This window comes from Sander lucioperca, chromosome 1, assembly GCF_008315115.2.
Source record: "Sander lucioperca isolate FBNREF2018 chromosome 1, SLUC_FBN_1.2, whole genome shotgun sequence".
Classification (NCBI taxonomy): Eukaryota; Metazoa; Chordata; class Actinopteri; order Perciformes; family Percidae; genus Sander; species Sander lucioperca.
Genome location: NC_050173.1, coordinates 3,393,044 through 3,411,040, shown reverse-complemented (window position 1 = coordinate 3,411,040; position 17,997 = coordinate 3,393,044). Strand labels below are relative to the sequence as shown.

General features: G+C 40.2%; 1 protein-coding gene across 7 annotated transcripts in view; it reads right to left on the bottom strand.

Moving 5' to 3' along the window:
* The window catches only part of LOC116056516 (glutamate receptor 2-like), a 103,663-nt gene that overhangs the window by 57,417 nt on the left and 28,249 nt on the right, over positions 1-17,997 (bottom strand). For all 7 annotated transcript variants that reach the window (XR_004106594.2, XR_004897607.1, XR_004897612.1 and 4 more), the window contains exons 2-8: positions 17,554-17,694; positions 9,349-9,588; positions 8,476-8,597; positions 5,958-6,032; positions 2,929-2,982; positions 1,535-1,693; positions 306-473 (exon numbers count right to left, since the gene is read on the bottom strand). Coding sequence is in view for 4 of the 7 variants with exons in the window: in XM_031308640.2 (XP_031164500.1) it covers positions 306-473; positions 1,535-1,693; positions 2,929-2,982; positions 5,958-6,032; positions 8,476-8,597; positions 9,349-9,588; positions 17,554-17,694 (959 nt within the window). In the remaining 3 variants the exon portion in view is untranslated. The remainder of the gene's footprint in view (positions 1-305; positions 474-1,534; positions 1,694-2,928; positions 2,983-5,957; positions 6,033-8,475; positions 8,598-9,348; positions 9,589-17,553; positions 17,695-17,997) is intronic.

Genomic DNA, 17,997 nt, shown 5'->3' with positions numbered 1-17,997 from the left:
CACACACACACACACACACACGCACACACACACACACACACACACACACACACACACACACACACACACACACACACACACACACACACACACGATTTTACAATTTAGCTGATGATGCTGCATTGCAGCCAGGTTTTTTGTTGGATGACCCTGCATTGTTTGCCGGAGCCCGCGAGCCCAAGTTTTCAACACAGTCTCGGTTTTCAGAAATCCCAACCAAGGATAACCCGTAACTCTGATCAGCTGTTATGGACCTGGGTCAGTCCATCTCTCTTCTTATTGAGGATAGTTTAATCCATTCTCACCTGTTTGAGGGCACGTTCAATCTCCACCCCCTGTGCCCAGGGAACCGCTGGATTGGCCAGACAGTCCCCACTGTTGCCGCGACGACTCATGTCTATTCTCTGCTTGTGAAGAAAGCGGAACGCCTCCGTCATCACGTGCACAGCATCATAGGTGAGGGCAGAGGTATACTGAAAGTCACAGAAATATTGACAAAAAACATTAACACCTCAATAACCGGATACCTGCTGCGTGGGAGTATGAGGACCTGTGATTCCATTCTGAAAGCCACCATCCACTGTGGGTACCATGACCTGCTGAACTGCATCTTTCTCTCTGGCAGCTCATTATTACAGCTAGAATTACTGCTTTGTGGTTGCATGCCTCTGCACAACAGTCATGTCTGTCCAGACTGACATAATAGAAAAGAAAAGTGCAATAGAAAAATGCAGACTGACCAACATTCCTGCTTTAATCCCATTAAAAATTTATTTTTGATTCCAATATAAACCATCCGCTGGTTGAAGAGTGTTTGAAAAAGTTTTTTTTTTGTTGCATTTTAAGCATCAATTTGATTATTGCTCCTCATATTTTGTTTGAGAGTTATGTTGTGCCAGAAATAGGCGTGGTTCTGAGACATGGCTTCCTCAGCACTCTGAGTTTCCAACAAAGTACCAACAACTTGTTTTGCGCTGCCTAATTTGAATGAACCTTCCATGTGTTTAAGCCTCTCCTCCCACCTGTGCATAGTGCACACTGCACTGGTCACCAAAATACTTTACACATGGGCAAAGAGAATTGTTAAATTCAGGAAAATACGAAACGCTCAAAGTGCTGCTTGTGTTGGTCGTTGCAAGCCCATAAAAGTTCATATCATGTCTAAAAGGTATAGCATTTTATATCAAACATTACAAAGTGCTTCGCAATAAAAGATTATGTAGCCATACCACATGGAGAGTTGAGTTAGATTATTGAACCCAATATTAGCATGATTATATTACTGTGATCCTTGGACTAGCTCCAGGTAATCTGAATCCTTCTCACACAGCCTCTTTCTCTTCTGGAACAACATCAAGTAATTTAAAGCAGCCTATGAACTAGACTAGATTTAGATTATCACGAGGGATATTTGTTTCCACAGTCAGTACACATAGCAACATATAGATATACACATAGCCACATACAAATGTAATCAGTACACAAAATTTCAATGATTGCATTCATCATCCCAGATGTTAATTTACAATCTTACTCTGATACGTGCATCAGCTCCAGGATACTCCTTCTCTTCCAGGGCCTCCCATTGTTGGTCAAACTTTGCCACCACAGGATCATCAAAATCTACTATCTGAAACCCAGACACGTTCGCACCTCCATACTGGATTTTAGAGAGGTCACCATCTACAAAACCCTGGAACAAGAACAACATAAAACTTATTTTAGTTGATGCATTTACACTCGCATATTACATGACGCATATTTTATTCTCTGAGAGGCTCTGATGGAGCTTCAGTCCATGCATGCCATGTGATGCAGACACATTTTATTAAAGAACATAGCATGTGTCTGTAACTGAAACCCTACATATAGCTGTAGCAGGGCTCTACTGGTGTTTTAAAGTACATAATAGTGAAAAATAGTGACGTTAACACCACCAACAATTTCTATTATTTATTATAAATTCCACCTTTTTCAGAGGTTGTTATTAACACAGTGTTATTAACAGTGCTCGTGCTATCAGTGGCAGTTTGAGCCACAAGTTTGAGTCGTCCTACTGAAGGCAGATCAGCTGCAGAACAACCAACAAACAGGCTTGTGAATAGATGAAATAGTAAATATGCAGGCTTCTTTTCTATCTCACTCTACTTAACGTGGCTATGGCTTGCTAAACTATTATCCGCTAATCTGGCTACTAAAGCTCAGCCAGTCCAAGCCTGCTGAGTCATGATAACCTTTGACTATGGTTAACTGCTCCTCAGATCTCTGCAGGGTAAATCACACAGCTAGCTAGACTATCTGTCCAATCTGAGTTTTCTGTTGCACGACTAAAACAACTTTTGAACGTACACGTTCCAGCAAAACAAGTTCCTTCCCAAGGCTATTTTGCAGAGGCATTGTGTGTGTCCAGCAATGTCCATGACGATTGTGATTGGCTTTTAAGAAACGACAATAAACCAGAGCATGTTTTTCTCCCATCCCGGAATGCTGTGTGGACTAGCCAGACCTTCCTCCACAGCGCTGTGGAGGAAGGTCTGGCAATGCCAGACTATGATAACCTAGCCACTGCATGTTCTTCATGTGAAACAGAATGGATCTTAAATAAAAAAGCATGTAACTGAAATTGGCAACACGTTTGAGTAACTGTTCTGATGAATGTACCCATGTGCTCACAATCAAATCTGAATAGAATTTAGGACCATGACCCACTCAGGGACCATTGCCGCTGTTTCTGCCAGCCTGTTATCAATGTGTACATCTGTTTCCCTGTTAGCTGCCTGAACCTGCTGCCTGCCAGATTTACCTGCACATGTGAATACTTGCTCTGCTGTACATATATACAGTATATATATATATACACACACACACTACCTATCTTGATTTCTCAGCCAAACATAGCAGTGTTTGGTGAGACTGACGGGGATTTACCAAGTTAGCGATGATATAGTGGTATCCTTTCACATGTCTGCCTATAGTGATCACCTGGTGGGAAAAAAAGAGAACAAGCTCAATACTATAATATTATAAAAACATAGAAAATGAAATGCATTACTCGATTTGTAACACTGTCTATCGTTGTTGTCCTGTGAAAACCATGTATCACCAAAAGGTCTACTTTTCACAAGCTTAGAAACAGTCCATTTTCAGCTAATAATTAAAAGGATCATTCAATGGGATTTTAAATGGTTTATTTAGTTGAAGAAGTAGGACAACATTCTCAACCCATAAAGGAACACGTGATTGTTCACTTTCAGTCAGTCAGAAATATTTGAAATCACAAATGTTGTGTACGTGGGTTTTTATTGGACAGCAACTACGGCCAGCTAATGTCATATTTCTGTTTCTGTTTTGCAATACTGAATAATGGTGAAGGGAGTATTTACCTGCGTGAAGCTGGCCCCCCCATGTCATCCAAAAATTATTACAAACACTGCTATTCGTTTGTGCTACGTTTGTGCCAGTTTGTGCCGTAAAAATTATCGTTTGTGCTGTTAAGGGTTTTAAGTAATTAAACTTTACATTTTCTGGCCAGTGACATCACCCAGCCCCCCATTAATGTCCAAATCTCCCTAAAATGGTCTCAATCGTTTGTGCTACGTTTGTGCTAATTTGTGCTGTTAAAAAAAACATTTATGCTACTATGTTTTTTTAAGTTATTACGGTTTATTACATGCGTGACGTCACCCAGCCCCATTAATGTCCAAATTTCCAAAATGGTCTCAATCGTTTGTGCTACTTTGTGCTGATTTGTGCCGTTAAAAGAAACTTTTGTGTTACTTCGTTTTTTACGTTATCAGTTTTATTTGTTACACGACTACTATTTGCACTGCAAAGGCTTCTGATACCAGCCATCACTCCCATGAACGGAACATTCTAAAACGCTTAATGTAAAAAAGCTTAACGTAAAAAAGCTTAACATGGTTTAATGTACCTAAACAACGAAGCTTTTTCCTATATAATAGCCTTAATGAAGCAGAAACGCTTAATGTCAGATAACGTCCATAATAATTGGATTTGGGTTACATTTTGTTGACAGTTTTCAGTGGTTATGAAGAGCAATATGAGAGAGAAATTTGGTGATGATTGATCGTTGTTTAGGTACATTAAACGATGTTAAACTTTTTCATGTTAAGCGTTTTAAAATGTCCCGTTCATGGGAGTGATGGCTGGTGTCAGAAGCCTTTGCAGCGCAAATAGTAGCCGTGTAACAAATAAAGCCTGATAACGTAAAAACCGAAGTAGCCCAAATGTTTCTTTTAACGGCACAAATCAGCACAAATGTAGCACAAACGATTGAGACCATTTTGGGGAGATTTGGACATTAATGGGGGGCTAGGTGATGTCACACGTGTAACCTATAAAGCATTAAAACTTAAAAAACATAGTAGCACAAATGGGTTTTTTTTAACAGCACAAACGATGCACAAACGATTGAGATTGGGGAGATTGGGACATTAATGGGGGGCTGGGTGACGTCACTGGCCAGAAAATGTAAAGTTTAAAGCGCCCATATTATGCCCATTTTCAGGTTCATAATTGTATTTTGAGGTTGTACCAGAATAGGTTTACATGGTTTAATTTTCAAAAAACACCATATTTTTGTTGTACTGCACATTGCTACAGCTCCTCTTTTCACCCTGTGTGTTCAGGTCTCTGTTTTAGCTACAGAGTGAGACATCTCACTTCTGTACCATCTTTGTTGGGATTCGCACATGCACAGTAGCTAGGTAAGGGTCACATCAGCTAGCTAGCTGTTTCTCTAACTTCAGTTAGTACAAGGCAGGATTAGCCGGGAGACTTCTTCTAAACAAGGGCGCACTTCCAACTTTGCGTGGAATACTTGCAGAACAGGGACATGTAAGTAGTTCTTGTGTAGATTATGGTGAACTCGTGTGTGTTGTAGCAGTGTTTTGCCATTGAGAACGAGGGGGCTAACCGCTAGCATGCTAGCAGATTTTGAACAGCTCACCTGGAGACCGATGGCAGGATACATTCAGAAACCCTTATCTCACTCAAAACAGCATGGATGTTTTTTTTTCCAAGTTTGTATGTGTATGGAAGCACCAGAGACACAAAATAACACCCCAAATCCCAGAAAAAGTGATTTTTTTTTTTTTAATAATATGGGCACTTTAATCACTTTTAAACAGCACAAACAATCATTTTTACGGCACAAACGCAGCACAAACAAATAGCAGTGTTTTTAATAATTTTTGGATGACATGGGGGGCCAGCTTCACAGGTATTTGTAGAGTATTTGTGGTGGCATTTGTTGGCAGCAATTATCAAAGTAAAAGCTAGGGGAAAAAACAAACCTGCTGAACAACACTTAGTGCCTATATCAGGCATTAATGTGGTAAATATATGAGCCAATAACATGCTGTTGAGTTGGCAACAGCTTTGTTACATAATAAAGAACACAATTTGGTCTTTTTGTTGGAGAGAGAGCGATTCTCAGTGAGACTCATTCTTTGTCAATTATTTTGGCAAGGATTTAGGGGGATGCTCTCTCTGCTTTTTTACAGACTTCAAAACCCTGCTTTTCTGGCACAGCACTTGGTTATTTCTACTCAAGCAGGGGCTTGTCTTTTTTAAAACCATGTATATTTTGTGTTGAATCTGCCCCAATTATCAAGCGGCCCACTGGGAAAACTCCCGTTGCTTCAGATGGCCAGCGTGTCATTGCAAACAGGTATTTAAAAAGACAGTTATAACAAACAGAAAGCAAAAAAATTTAAAATGCAATTTGTGCCAGATGATCTAAGAAGACGTCTGGAAATGGTAATGTATTTGACAGAGATATAATATACTGCAGAGGATGGATCTGTAGCATGTTGAAAGGGTAGAATAAGCTTTATGTTGATGGATAGATATCTACTTATAATAATAATAATAATAATAATAATAATAATAATAATAATAATAATAGTAGTAGTAGTGAAAAGACTGGAATCAACCTGTTCCATGATGTCTTTGACTTTGTCTTGTTCACAGTCCAGGATGATGCGTCGCTCCTTACGGATTTCCAGGTCCTAAAAAACACATAAGTATTCCACATCACAGTCCGTAATGTTGTGCAGGCCTGCAGTGTGAAATGTAGCTCTGAAAACATCCAGTGGTATTTTCCTGAGGCGCAGTGAAGTTTCTTCCTCGCCTGCACCAAGTTTGGCATTTGGCAGGTTGTGGGAGGAGAGGTGCAGCACAGACTGAGTCATCCAGCGTAGGCCAGGTCAATGACAAACTGTGGAAGCTGTACCTGGGTTTCTGTGCTATTTTCATCACTTGAATTGGTAGGTTAATGCACCAATGTAGACCTCCCCAAAATCCCATAAGCCAATGACTGAAAAAATCCTTCACACACACCGCACAAAATACTGGTAACGCTTTATAACAGATGCCATAGTATCGTCATCATTTTGTAAAACAGGAAGTGACATGTAGCTGTCATTTCTTAAAAAAAGGTTCCTGGAAAGGACAATGTAATCTGGTATTGATTATATAGAAAATGGGGACTTTTCAATTGGTTTATGCCCAATTAATTTATTCAAATAATTATTTTCTAACAAACCGTAGATGTTTGTTTCCTCAGAGCACAACAGTTGCAAGCGAGAAACGCAGGATGAAATATCACACAAAAATAGTTCTTGTCAGGCTTCAAGTAATGTGTTTGTGTATGAACAGCAGCAAGCGAACCAATCAGTAGCTATAGCGGGTTTAAGCTCTTTCTATACAGTCTAAGGGTTCAAGTGTGTGTGACGGCCGCATTAAAAACAACAATGGTGGACGTGATAGACAGATGGTTCATCCAATCAGCTGCCAGGTTATTTGTTGAAAGTGCATGCCCTTTCCCAAACAGTTTTTAATGACGGCTTCTCAGATGTTCTGTGTAACAAACAAAACGTCTCGTCAGGTTAGGGCAGATCACCTAAACATGCTGAACATAAAGACTAAACTTTTCCAATGATGAATTCCATCCCATTTTATAAGTTATAATAAATAAATTACATTGGGTAGTAAATTTCCTCTAGAAATCAACAACTGCTCATTAACTCCACTTGTCTAGATGTCTGCAGTTTTGTATGTAAGGACCACGTGCAGGTTCTTATAACAAGTGTATAACCCTAAGCTATATTTCCCTAAGCTACTACCGAATACATTTCCACAAAACCTAAAATGAGCTATTACCAAGATCTCACATAATGAAAAAGTTGTCTTCTGAAATCAGAGCCAGTATTGCATCTGCATATTTGCATTGTAATATTGGAGCACATGGGTGAGATAATATTTAGCATAATCACAATAAAAAAATGTTTCCCTTGTTTTTAAAATTTAAAATTAAATTGTGGAGTTAGCGCTGCACTACTGGTCTGGTCACTGCTTTACTCCTCTGTTGGACTGGGAATGGACTAGGGCTGAACGATTAATCGTTTTCAAATTGAGATTTGAAAGAATGTGATTAATCAAATGTGAAATATTTAGGTGAATGTTTGGTGTAACATTTGGTTTAACATGTTTTATTCCTATTTTTATTATTATATTTACTGTTTTTTTCATAAGATAAAAGCTGGAATAATGTTAGATTGTTTACAGAAATGTCTTTTGGTGGATTTTTCATTTATTTTGTATTATTTTATTTAACATGATCATAGAAGGTGCAATATGTAGCTAGATTTTTTCCCTAAATTGTTCAGCCCTAGAATGGACACCTGCTTTCACCTGTCAGGAAGGGATGTCCACACTATCCACCGTGGACACTACACTACTCACTGTCATGACTCTTTTAATCTGTGCTAGTGAGCAAGAGATGCACCGCCCTTTTGACCTTAGTATCTGTTTTTTTATCTACACCCTGCACTCAGCTCTATCTCTCCTGGACACTGAGGACACATTCTTATGTTAGAATGCTGTACGTTGACTTTAGAGAAGCTTTTAGGGAAACTTTCCCTGCTGGGCCTCGATACCTCCTTCTGTACTTGGATTTTGGACTTTCAGACCGGAAGGACGAAGACAGACATCGGCAGCAGAACACTAAGCACGGGTGTCCCCCAAGGCTGCATGCTAAGCCCACTGCTGTTCACACTGATCATAAAGTTTGCTGATGACACGACATGGTGGGCTTCATCAGCAAAAATTATAAAACGTCATACAGAGAGCAAGTACAGCAACTGGTGCGACAACAACAACCCCTCTCAAGGAAAAAATAAGGGGGGGGGGGTTGTTGATTTCAGGAGGACGCCGGCTGACCCCCCTCCACTGTTCTTCAGTGGCTCCACGAGGACAGGGAGAGGAGCATCAGACCACCGCACCCGGTGTCTCAACATCCACTCTGCATTTGTGTATGTGTGTATGTTTGTGTTAGCACCTGTGGCCGTGGGAAACCACATTTTGTTTCCAGAGACTTTGTGTGTGGAAATGACAAATCAAACTTGAAACTTGAACAGTGTGCAGTGCTGGGTATGAACAGAAGATCAGTACCTGAAACAGGGAGCGGTACGCTTCATCCTTCCTCTCATCTTTCAGGTTTCCTACATTTATCGCTGTGACAACCCATTTCTTCTCTGCTGCAGTGTCCAGTATTACCTGAAGAGTAGAAAGACCTGCACACACACACACACACACACACATGCGCGCACACACACACACACACACACACACACACACGTGATTAGTTGATTTAGAATATTAAAAATATTTGACTGTAGTGTACAGGAGTAAATGATTGCACTGCAGCTGTATGTGTACACCACCTTTTTCACCAGCTACTTGCTTCAAATACTGGAGGTCATGAAGTCAACAGATATCCAGAAGACAGGAGGTGGATATTCCACAACCTGTCACTTAAAATGCCACCCTAATTTTTCCTTGTCAGTTTATGAATTCTATGTCACAGTAATGTATATTGGGATATGGTAGATGAGTAATAATGAATTCAATTCATTGGCTGACTGAGCAAATACCTGACAAATCAAGGTACATCATCACACTGTGATGCCCAAACCATATAAGAATGAAATCAAATTAGAAACTTAAGATGGCCCACACAAACCCCAATATATCTAGACTTGCCTGTAAGGAGAATATAAACAAAAGCATGGCCAATATATCAGCTTATATCAAAATGCTAGAATGATAATATGCTAGATCACAGATATATTGGTATTGGCGTATATACAGTATACAAAGAAATTGACAAAATATGTTTGACATTGCTTGTCTACCAGAGACTCTAAAATCAGTCAGTTCCACCAAATCAAATGATCCTGTAATGGCAGTTGTGTTAGAAGTTACAGTAAGCAGCAGCACTAAAATCACTATGCTTTATGTGATAAACAATGAGACTTCCGTTACCTCTATCACTATCGTAGAGATAGGCAAACTTTTCCCATTTGTAGTACTCCACTAATGAAACCAGCGGCCCCTTGATGTCCGGCCTCATCTGGAGAACAAACTGATTCATCCCTTCTGCGGGGAAAGACGGCGTGATGAAGGAGACGTGGAGTGTCTCGCAAAAGGATGTGATGGTATTTACCGACTTCTTGTCGTAGAAGCCAAAAATGGCGTAGACACCTCGAGAGAACTGGGAACAAACTAGGAGACAGAGAGAGAAACATTTATACAATATAATGATCAATATTAAGGTCAAATACCTTAATATGTTTTAATTAAGTGTAAATGAATGTCTAAATAAATGCAGGCAGTTGTACAATCAGAGTGTAGAACGGTGTTGGAACAGGTTGCGCGTTGAGTGCACAACACTTGTTGAATGTTAAAGCTCAAACGTCAGACAGCACTGTCTCAGTGCCTGTTTGCGACCATAATCACCTGCTGATGTTGTGTGTATCAATGTGAGTGTCATCTGCATAATAATGGAGAGATATGCTGTTGTTTTCCGTACCTTGAGCTTGTGTGTGTAGTAGTGTAGTGCCACACACTGCCCTCCTCACACCACCACTGAACATAGCATGCGCACACACACACACACACACACACACTCTTTTCACAGTCTTTGATGCATTTTACATGCCGACCTTACACCAAACAACTTTTCAAGTGATTCCTCTGTCTCAGACTAATTTCCAATATCTGAATGAAACCCTGAGAGTCTTGCTAGAGTCGGGGCACTCCTGTCATCTCCATCGTTTGGTGTAAAGTCATAAAACTCAGTCCCAGGCAGTCTGTCTCTCATCTTGACGTTCCGACAAAATCAAACCTGTTTGATGTTATCCTAGGTTTTAAGTCTTGGTAGTGAAGTTTAATCACGTGAAAATTGTCAACAACCAATGGAACAGGAAGCAGCAAATGGCTAGAGCCAGTCTTGCTTATGGTTGCTATGGCGCTGCGCTAAGCTAAACGCTAAAGAGGGAAAGTTGCTGATGTTCAACCCTTCTGAAGAGAGTCATCCAATGGGAGTTTTACTGGCACATAAACACAGACCTCTGGGTACTGGAGACATTCATCTGCATGCACTGCAGAACAGAAAATCTGCAAACTTTCCCTCAAGTTAGCTGCTAACGCTAGCGGTAGCATGCTAGCTTGGTTAAATTTTTCAAAACACATCTAATTGTAGTCTTGCAATGTGTGACCCTGCAAGATCCCCAGTCTTTACATATTATGACAGTCTTTAACGTTAGATGTGAGATGATTTTCTTTAGATGTGAGATAGCGTCACACTTTAGTCTGTTTAAAGTATTCTAGGGTATGGTAAGCATCAGGCACATTTTTGTCTATGCAGTAGAATGGCGCAAACATTTTCAGGGGTCCAAGCCCGAGAGGGCTGGGGGCCCTGCATGCAAAGCAGCGTGGCCCCCAGCATATTAGATATATCTAATCAAAGGGAGCGAACACCTGCTGTGATGTAAGAACTTGGGCATTTTATTTAAAGGGGGTTCACAGAAGAAGTGCTTTATCTCCAGCTATAATTAGTTGTCCTACTTCAATGACCTTCTTACGCTAGAAATAAAAAGTCTTGTTCCATCTCCTTGGGATATTACACTCATGTGCATTATATACTACATTAATGCATATATGTATCTTCTCTGCTCAGAAAAAGGTCATGCTGTGAGCAGACCTCCTGATATATGAATATGACTCAACCATGAAAACACTCCTTCATAGATCTTTGCTCTATTAAGTGAGTGACCTCAGTGAGTGTGTAGCAGGGAGTGGATCCAGCGACTCAAAACAGGGGTTGGAGGTAACGGAACCAAAAAAAAAATTACACCTGCCTACGTAGCTTCTCTGACTCTGACTAAAAAAGCCTAAACAACACTGTGTGTACATCAGGGCAATGTTTATTTTTATTTCAGAACGTGCACTGCATCGGTGCGAAATGTAAAAAAAAAATAAAAAATACACTGCAACGATCGTTTTCACAAGCAGCAATTATCCATCGGACAATTAAAACAAAAAACCCACCGTGGTCTCCACATTCTTGATCGGCAGAAACGATTTTTGCTTGTTTGGGATCCGACTGGCCAGCGTATTTGAAAAAAAAAGTTAAGCAAACTTTGTTGTCTTTTTGACATTTTTCCCCTGAGTGAAATGAGGCTATAACAGCAATCTCAACCAGCACAAGCGCTTGTGTCACTTGAAGTGCAGCGCCGCGCTGTTGAAGTGCCGATCCCCTCCCTCCGTCCCTCTCCCCCCTCTGTCTTACCCTGAAAATTCACCTCAAAACGCATTGAAAATGCAAACAAGACTTTTGTGGAATTCCAATGGGGAATAAAGACTAACAAGACAGATAACAACATTGAACACTACACTTTTCATAGTGACACAAGAGATCCAATAAAAAAGGTTCTGGATCCAACGTCGGAGGTGCCGGAACATGTTCCGGCGTGTTCCGGCTCAAATTAAGCCCTGCTGCCGACATGTTTGCTGCATTTATAAAGCGTGCGCACCTCTCACTCTACGCTGGTTGCTATTTGATTGTGTCATCAAAAACTTAAATTTTATTTAGCTTTTTCACTTAATCGGCCAACCACTGAAAGGACTTTTTTTTCTATATTTTTTGCCACACAGTGAATCACTATTCGTACATCCTGGACTCTATATGCTGATCTTTTGCACATTCCTTAACATTTTTTCCACATCTTACACTAAACCATTCAGCTATTTTTCTCTTATTGTTTAAACAGTCATATTGTACATATTTGTTTGTGTGTAGTGGTTTCTGTGACATGATAAATATTTTAAATGAGTACGTAGTTCGGCTCATAGTTAAGTAGGTGCTCCTTAATGTGGCCCAGGACACATACATGTACACACTGCATAAAGAATGTGGCCACATTTGGCCCAGACCACCTCCCTCACTCTCTCTCTCTCTCTCTCTCTCTCTCTCACCAATGATCAGAGAGTGCACCAGGGATTACGTATTCTTGGATTTTGCATTTCTGCTGCAGCCATCTTGGGGTAAAAAACAACGATAAGTTTTAGGCTGACATTACACAGCCTTGTTGAATACTTGATTGTGATTTGTCAATCACTGCATTCTGCAGACTGTTATTTCTGTATAACAGACCATTGCCATGGATGCAGTTCTATCATAGACCCTGGTAAACCATTTTTAAATCAATAAAATAGTTTTAACGTATTTTTGTTAGATGCACTTATATGTTAAGGATGTGTGCAGAATTGTGGACTTACTTTCACCTGCACCCAGCAGCAAACGAGAGAAAGTTGTACTTATCAAGTTATGTCCACAATTACGAGGGTGAGTAACGTTAATTAAGCATATAGCATCTAGCGCTAGCATATAGCCTAGCTTTATGTCTGTGAAATGAATTGTTTTTCCTCATAGAGTTTAGCTAGACTGAACGACAGATGACAGTTTGTGCATTGACCCGACTTCGTATTTTTTTCTCAGTATCCTGAGACAGACATGTAGTGTGTGTGAGGGTGTTATGTTTCAGGTTCCATGAGGAAGTGTAATAAGCATGAAGGTAGTGGTGTTACTGTGTTTGGTTAACCATGCTCCTGGGGATTTGGCTAATTTCATTGTTAGATCCAATAGTAAAACCTAACTATCTCGCTGACTTTGTATAGATCCGGTGTCGTTGTCGTAAATGTGCTTGTTTCTATGTGTCTACAGTATATACCTGTCTTTATCTGTTGATGTTTTTGTCCGTGTATATTGCCATGTGCATGAAACAGACTGTGAAAACAAATCTCTCATGGGACAATATCTATCTATCTATCTATCTATCTATCTATCTATCTATCTGAGTAGGGTTTGAGGGAAAAGGATTACAAAGGATTTCTTTCTTTTGTTTGTTGAGATGCAGCACTGGCCATTATATCTGAAAAGGTGGGCTCTATAGCTTTTATTTTCATGCAGTTGTGTTGAATAACACAGCTTTCATGGACAGAATAAATTGGTATAATCAGTAACTACAGACATGTCTCCTTCAGCTGTCTCACTACTTCCTTCTCTGTGAGCATAAAAACAACATTATGAGGGTTTTACAAAACTGAAAGTGTTTTGTAAAACCCTACAACCCTGATAGCATACCAGTTGGCCTCACGTTCACTACATCATCGCAAAGGTTTTCATTCCAGCCAAGGCCAGGGCACGGTCTCACTGGGCATCAGTTACTGACCTGCCTGGACCCCAGCATGGGGGGCACGGGACATTATAGATGGCCTCGTCTGTACACGACCATGTGAACTGTTCAATGTGTCAGTCTCCAACACTGATTTCAACTGCAGTGGAAACTTTATTCAATAATTAAAAACAAAGGATGGTGTGCACATAAGCACAGAGGTTTAATCAGAGGATCTGCTGTGTGCAATTGTGGCTTAACTATGCACAGCATCACTCCACCTGCAGCCTTCAGGTGGCTGTAAAGGGTGTCACCAAAGCAAAGAAAAAGGTCAACAGTATTGGCTACTAGCTGTTATGGAAGTGTTATTGTTATGACTCCTCCCTTTTCTGCCTGCTGTTGGCTTCTTTGGCTTTATTGGCTGAGCTGGCAGTTTGGGAGGGTTCGTTAGTTGATTGGAGGACACCCCAAGGCTTTATACGTCATGTCTGATTGTTCTCTCTCTGCATTCTCCTTCTCCTAGGCTCCACATCTCCTGGTTTGAGTTTGGTTTATCTCTTTTGTTGCAGTTGTCATTTGCCCAGACATCTTTCACTCACACACACACCGCACACACTACTGACAACATTGATTCCACACCTGTTTTGATTCTTTTGTTAATAGTAGTTTGTTTACAATAAACACCTTATTGGCATTTTAACCTGTTTGGTCTCCCCTCTTTTGTCACATGCATTGAGCCGGTTTGTGACAGTTATGCTTGTAAGAATCACTCATTTATCTTTCTTCTGTCTCGCTAGGGTTTCTGGTTGAAAAATGTAGAATAAAAGTGGCAAGACTAGCAAAACACAAATAAAATAGAGGAGGTGCCTTCATCAATGGAAGTGAGTAGGGGCGGGGGGAATAAATTGATACAGCATAGTATAGCGACATTTTCCGTGGCAATACTGTTTCGATACACATGGATCTATTATTATATATGTGTTGGTCAGTTTGTCTGCTTGACAATCACATTTTGCAGCAATAAAATTCAAGTGAGATGAACAAACAGAGAAATGTATCTTTTTAGATAAAACAGATGTTGACAACGTTTCCTTTTAGGGACATCATTTGAAATTGGGAAAAATTTGAAGTTTGAAAAAAGGTAATAAATTGCAATATATCGCAGAATTTTGAAATATGTTTAAAATCACAATAATATGGTATCCTGACATAAGCATTGTGATGATATCGTATCGTGAGGCCTACTAGTGAAGTACAATTATACAGAACATATAATTATTGAACATGCGCTGAACTGTTGACATGCTCCACGCAGGTGGGCAGTGGACCTTACGAGACCCACTCATTCTTGGCACTAAGATTGCAGTACAGCGAGTCACTAACATCCCAAACTGGCTCAGTCGATGAAAAAAATCTCAGGAAAATGCCAATACGAAGCTGCACCGCGACATGCATGGATACAGCCCCTTGTCTTGTCTGTAGCTTCATTAAAGCAGCAAAGTACAAAATTAGCAGCTCATTTTAATGTAACTGCTGTACAAAATGTTATTTCGTTCAAAAAATGTATCAAAAATTTGAACCTCTAACGTGCAGGATATCCTGATTATAACTGTTCCTCCAAACATCATCCCAATTAATTACGACAGGCATTTTTGTCTTTGTGGAGGTAATGAGGGAGTCACAGTACCTGCACATCCTATATACAGTATATATTTGTAGCACGTGCAAAACAAGAGTGAAGACAGCAGAAAAATAAGACTACATGCATTCACTGCTATCACAATACTCTGTACTTAAATAGCAGAGCTTTGAGCCTCAGGCCGTCATTACATCAGGCTCTGATAAAGGCAGAGTAAACTGCATGCATGGAGTCCTCATTCCCATTGCTTCTACTCTTTGCTCTGCAACTGAATTTGAAACATAACATGACTCTACACTGCCCCTATGGAAGTGCATCGGTTTCATCGGATTTGCAAAATACAATGTATAAAATTCAACTAATATATTTTCAACTTGCTCAAATTCGATAGGACAAATTTTGCTGCAAAATGTAATGTATACAATTCAGTGTTAACATCTGGGAACCCAAGGAAAGGCAATCAATTCTAGATTCTACATTCAGAGCAGCAGTCAGAGGAGACGGAAAGCAGCATCTGAAAGGGCAGAGAGATCCGTCTCTCTTTAACATACTTGTAAATAATAAATAATGGCATATGTTATTAAGCTTCAGCATGTTATTTATACTTAAGGGGAGACACCAAAGCTTATAATTTTCATTCATTTATTGGCTTATTTAAATCAGGGGTAGTGTACAAAAAAATTTGTTGCACCAGATATCACAATGCCAATTCCCATCTGTTGTCTCTGGGCATGTATAAGTTGCACATCTATATAAAAAAAATATTTCAACATAACACTAATGTACATCTGTAGGACAGACCAGTGTGTATACATTCAGAGTCATTATCAGACCTGTATCACAACAGGAATCTAACATTAGTTTTACACTGACTAAAACTAACTGTTTTGTTCACTTAAATTAAAAAGTTTGAGCAAATGTTGGCAAGCAATGTTTTCTATAACAGTCTCCCCTCGTTAAATAAAAGTATGTTAAAGAGAAACGTACTCTAACTCTACCCTGTCAGACGCTGCTCTTTCCCTCTCCTCTGGAGTTGGAAGTTGGAACAAAGAAATAAAATAAGTCCTCCAGAGGCCAGCCTCCGTTTCACCTCCAGAGCATCCATTTTCACGCTAATCGAAACGCATCACCTGACCGGTCATTTACCGCGCATCCCGGAGCGCGAGCCCGTGTAAAATGATACAAATTAAGACTAAACCCGACCGAACCCGTTGGGTCCCGTCGGTTCGCCACGGGTTCGGGCAAAGATCTTCAGCTCTAGTATGTATTATGTAGGGTGTGAGAGCTCCGTCTACTACAGCGCGTTGTTTAGCTTTTTAGCACTGGTGTGTTGAGAAAGACCCATGTTGTGTCCTCTGCCTCTCAACCTACTTTCACGCTGGTGAATTTTGGCTCTGTCTACAGTTAAAACATATGTTGCAGCCATTTTATCCTGCTACAAAGGCTATGGAGAGAGATCGTTTTTGCACATCCCTTGGTAAAGCGTTTTCGAAGGGATTCAGATAACAGAAACCTGTTGCGTTCTCTGGCACCACAATAGGATTTACTTCTGGTACTCCGGGCTCCTCCTAGCCTTGACGTTGGCTAAGATAGTGAGTGACTTATGCGCGTTGTCGGTCTCACCGTCCTGCCTTTCTATTAGAGAGGACGGGAGCGCAGCAGCCTTACAGCCAAATCCATCAGTTACACCAAAGTCATAATAAACTCTTTTCGGTCGAGAATCTTTTCCCTACAATGTTTTTTCTCTCAGCCTTATAGCAACAAAGCAGAAGAAGCAAATGTTTTACGCACGGCAGACATCAGACGGCCACAGCAGCTGTTTGTTCTTTACAAAGAGCACTCACAAAGTGTGTCTCACTGGCTATGATGCCCTCAGTGGCTGACATCTGCGCAGCGGCATCACCTTACCAATTCATCCGTTTCTATTTGCGTGATGTGTCTGAGTCCTCCGTGACTCATTCGGTCTCATCCATAAAAATAAAAAAAACAGCAGATGATGATAACTAGATCAAATTTGCCTGGTTACAAATTGTGCCCCTCTAATCTCATTGTCCCAGATTAGTAGGCTGCATGGGGCCCAGTATGGTATGTTACCGTCTCATCCTCCTGCACCAGCAGCGTGGCTGGAAGAATGTGTTTTATCAAGGGGCTACGGACGGACAAAAAACAAAAACATTTAAGAAAATATACAATAACACCAGATCAAATATGGATATTGATAGCAGCCTCAAAAACACAGTACACTGGTCGGGCTCTGTTCTGTATACATGTAATGTCTCAGAAACATAAAAGCATATAGGAATTATCTGCTACAATAATGAAATACTGTTTATCAAACTGTATTCAGAAAAAGATATGAAAAGCGATACTTACAGCAGTTAGTGACAGCAAAGCTGTTGGCCACCTCCAGGTTATCTATGTGTGGAGTAAGTCTGAAATCTGCCATCCCAAACTGAAACATGCCAACTCTGAATGCACTGTACTCCTGATCTGCACCCCTGGGGAATAAACCACCTGAAACAGACACACAGACAAGACCATGGTCAGAAAGACTGGACACTTATACAATATATATTCTAAAAACAGGATTACAAACTAGGGCTGAACGATTTTTGAAAATAATCTAATTGCGATTTTTTTCCCAAATATTGTGATTTCGATTCGATTATTTTTTTAAGCTTTGTCTTCTGTATTATTCAAAGACAAACAATAAATCATTTTATAGTATGAATAACACACAATTACACACTAGACAGTTAAAAAAGTAAAATTATAGTATATACACACACACACACACACACACACACACACACACAC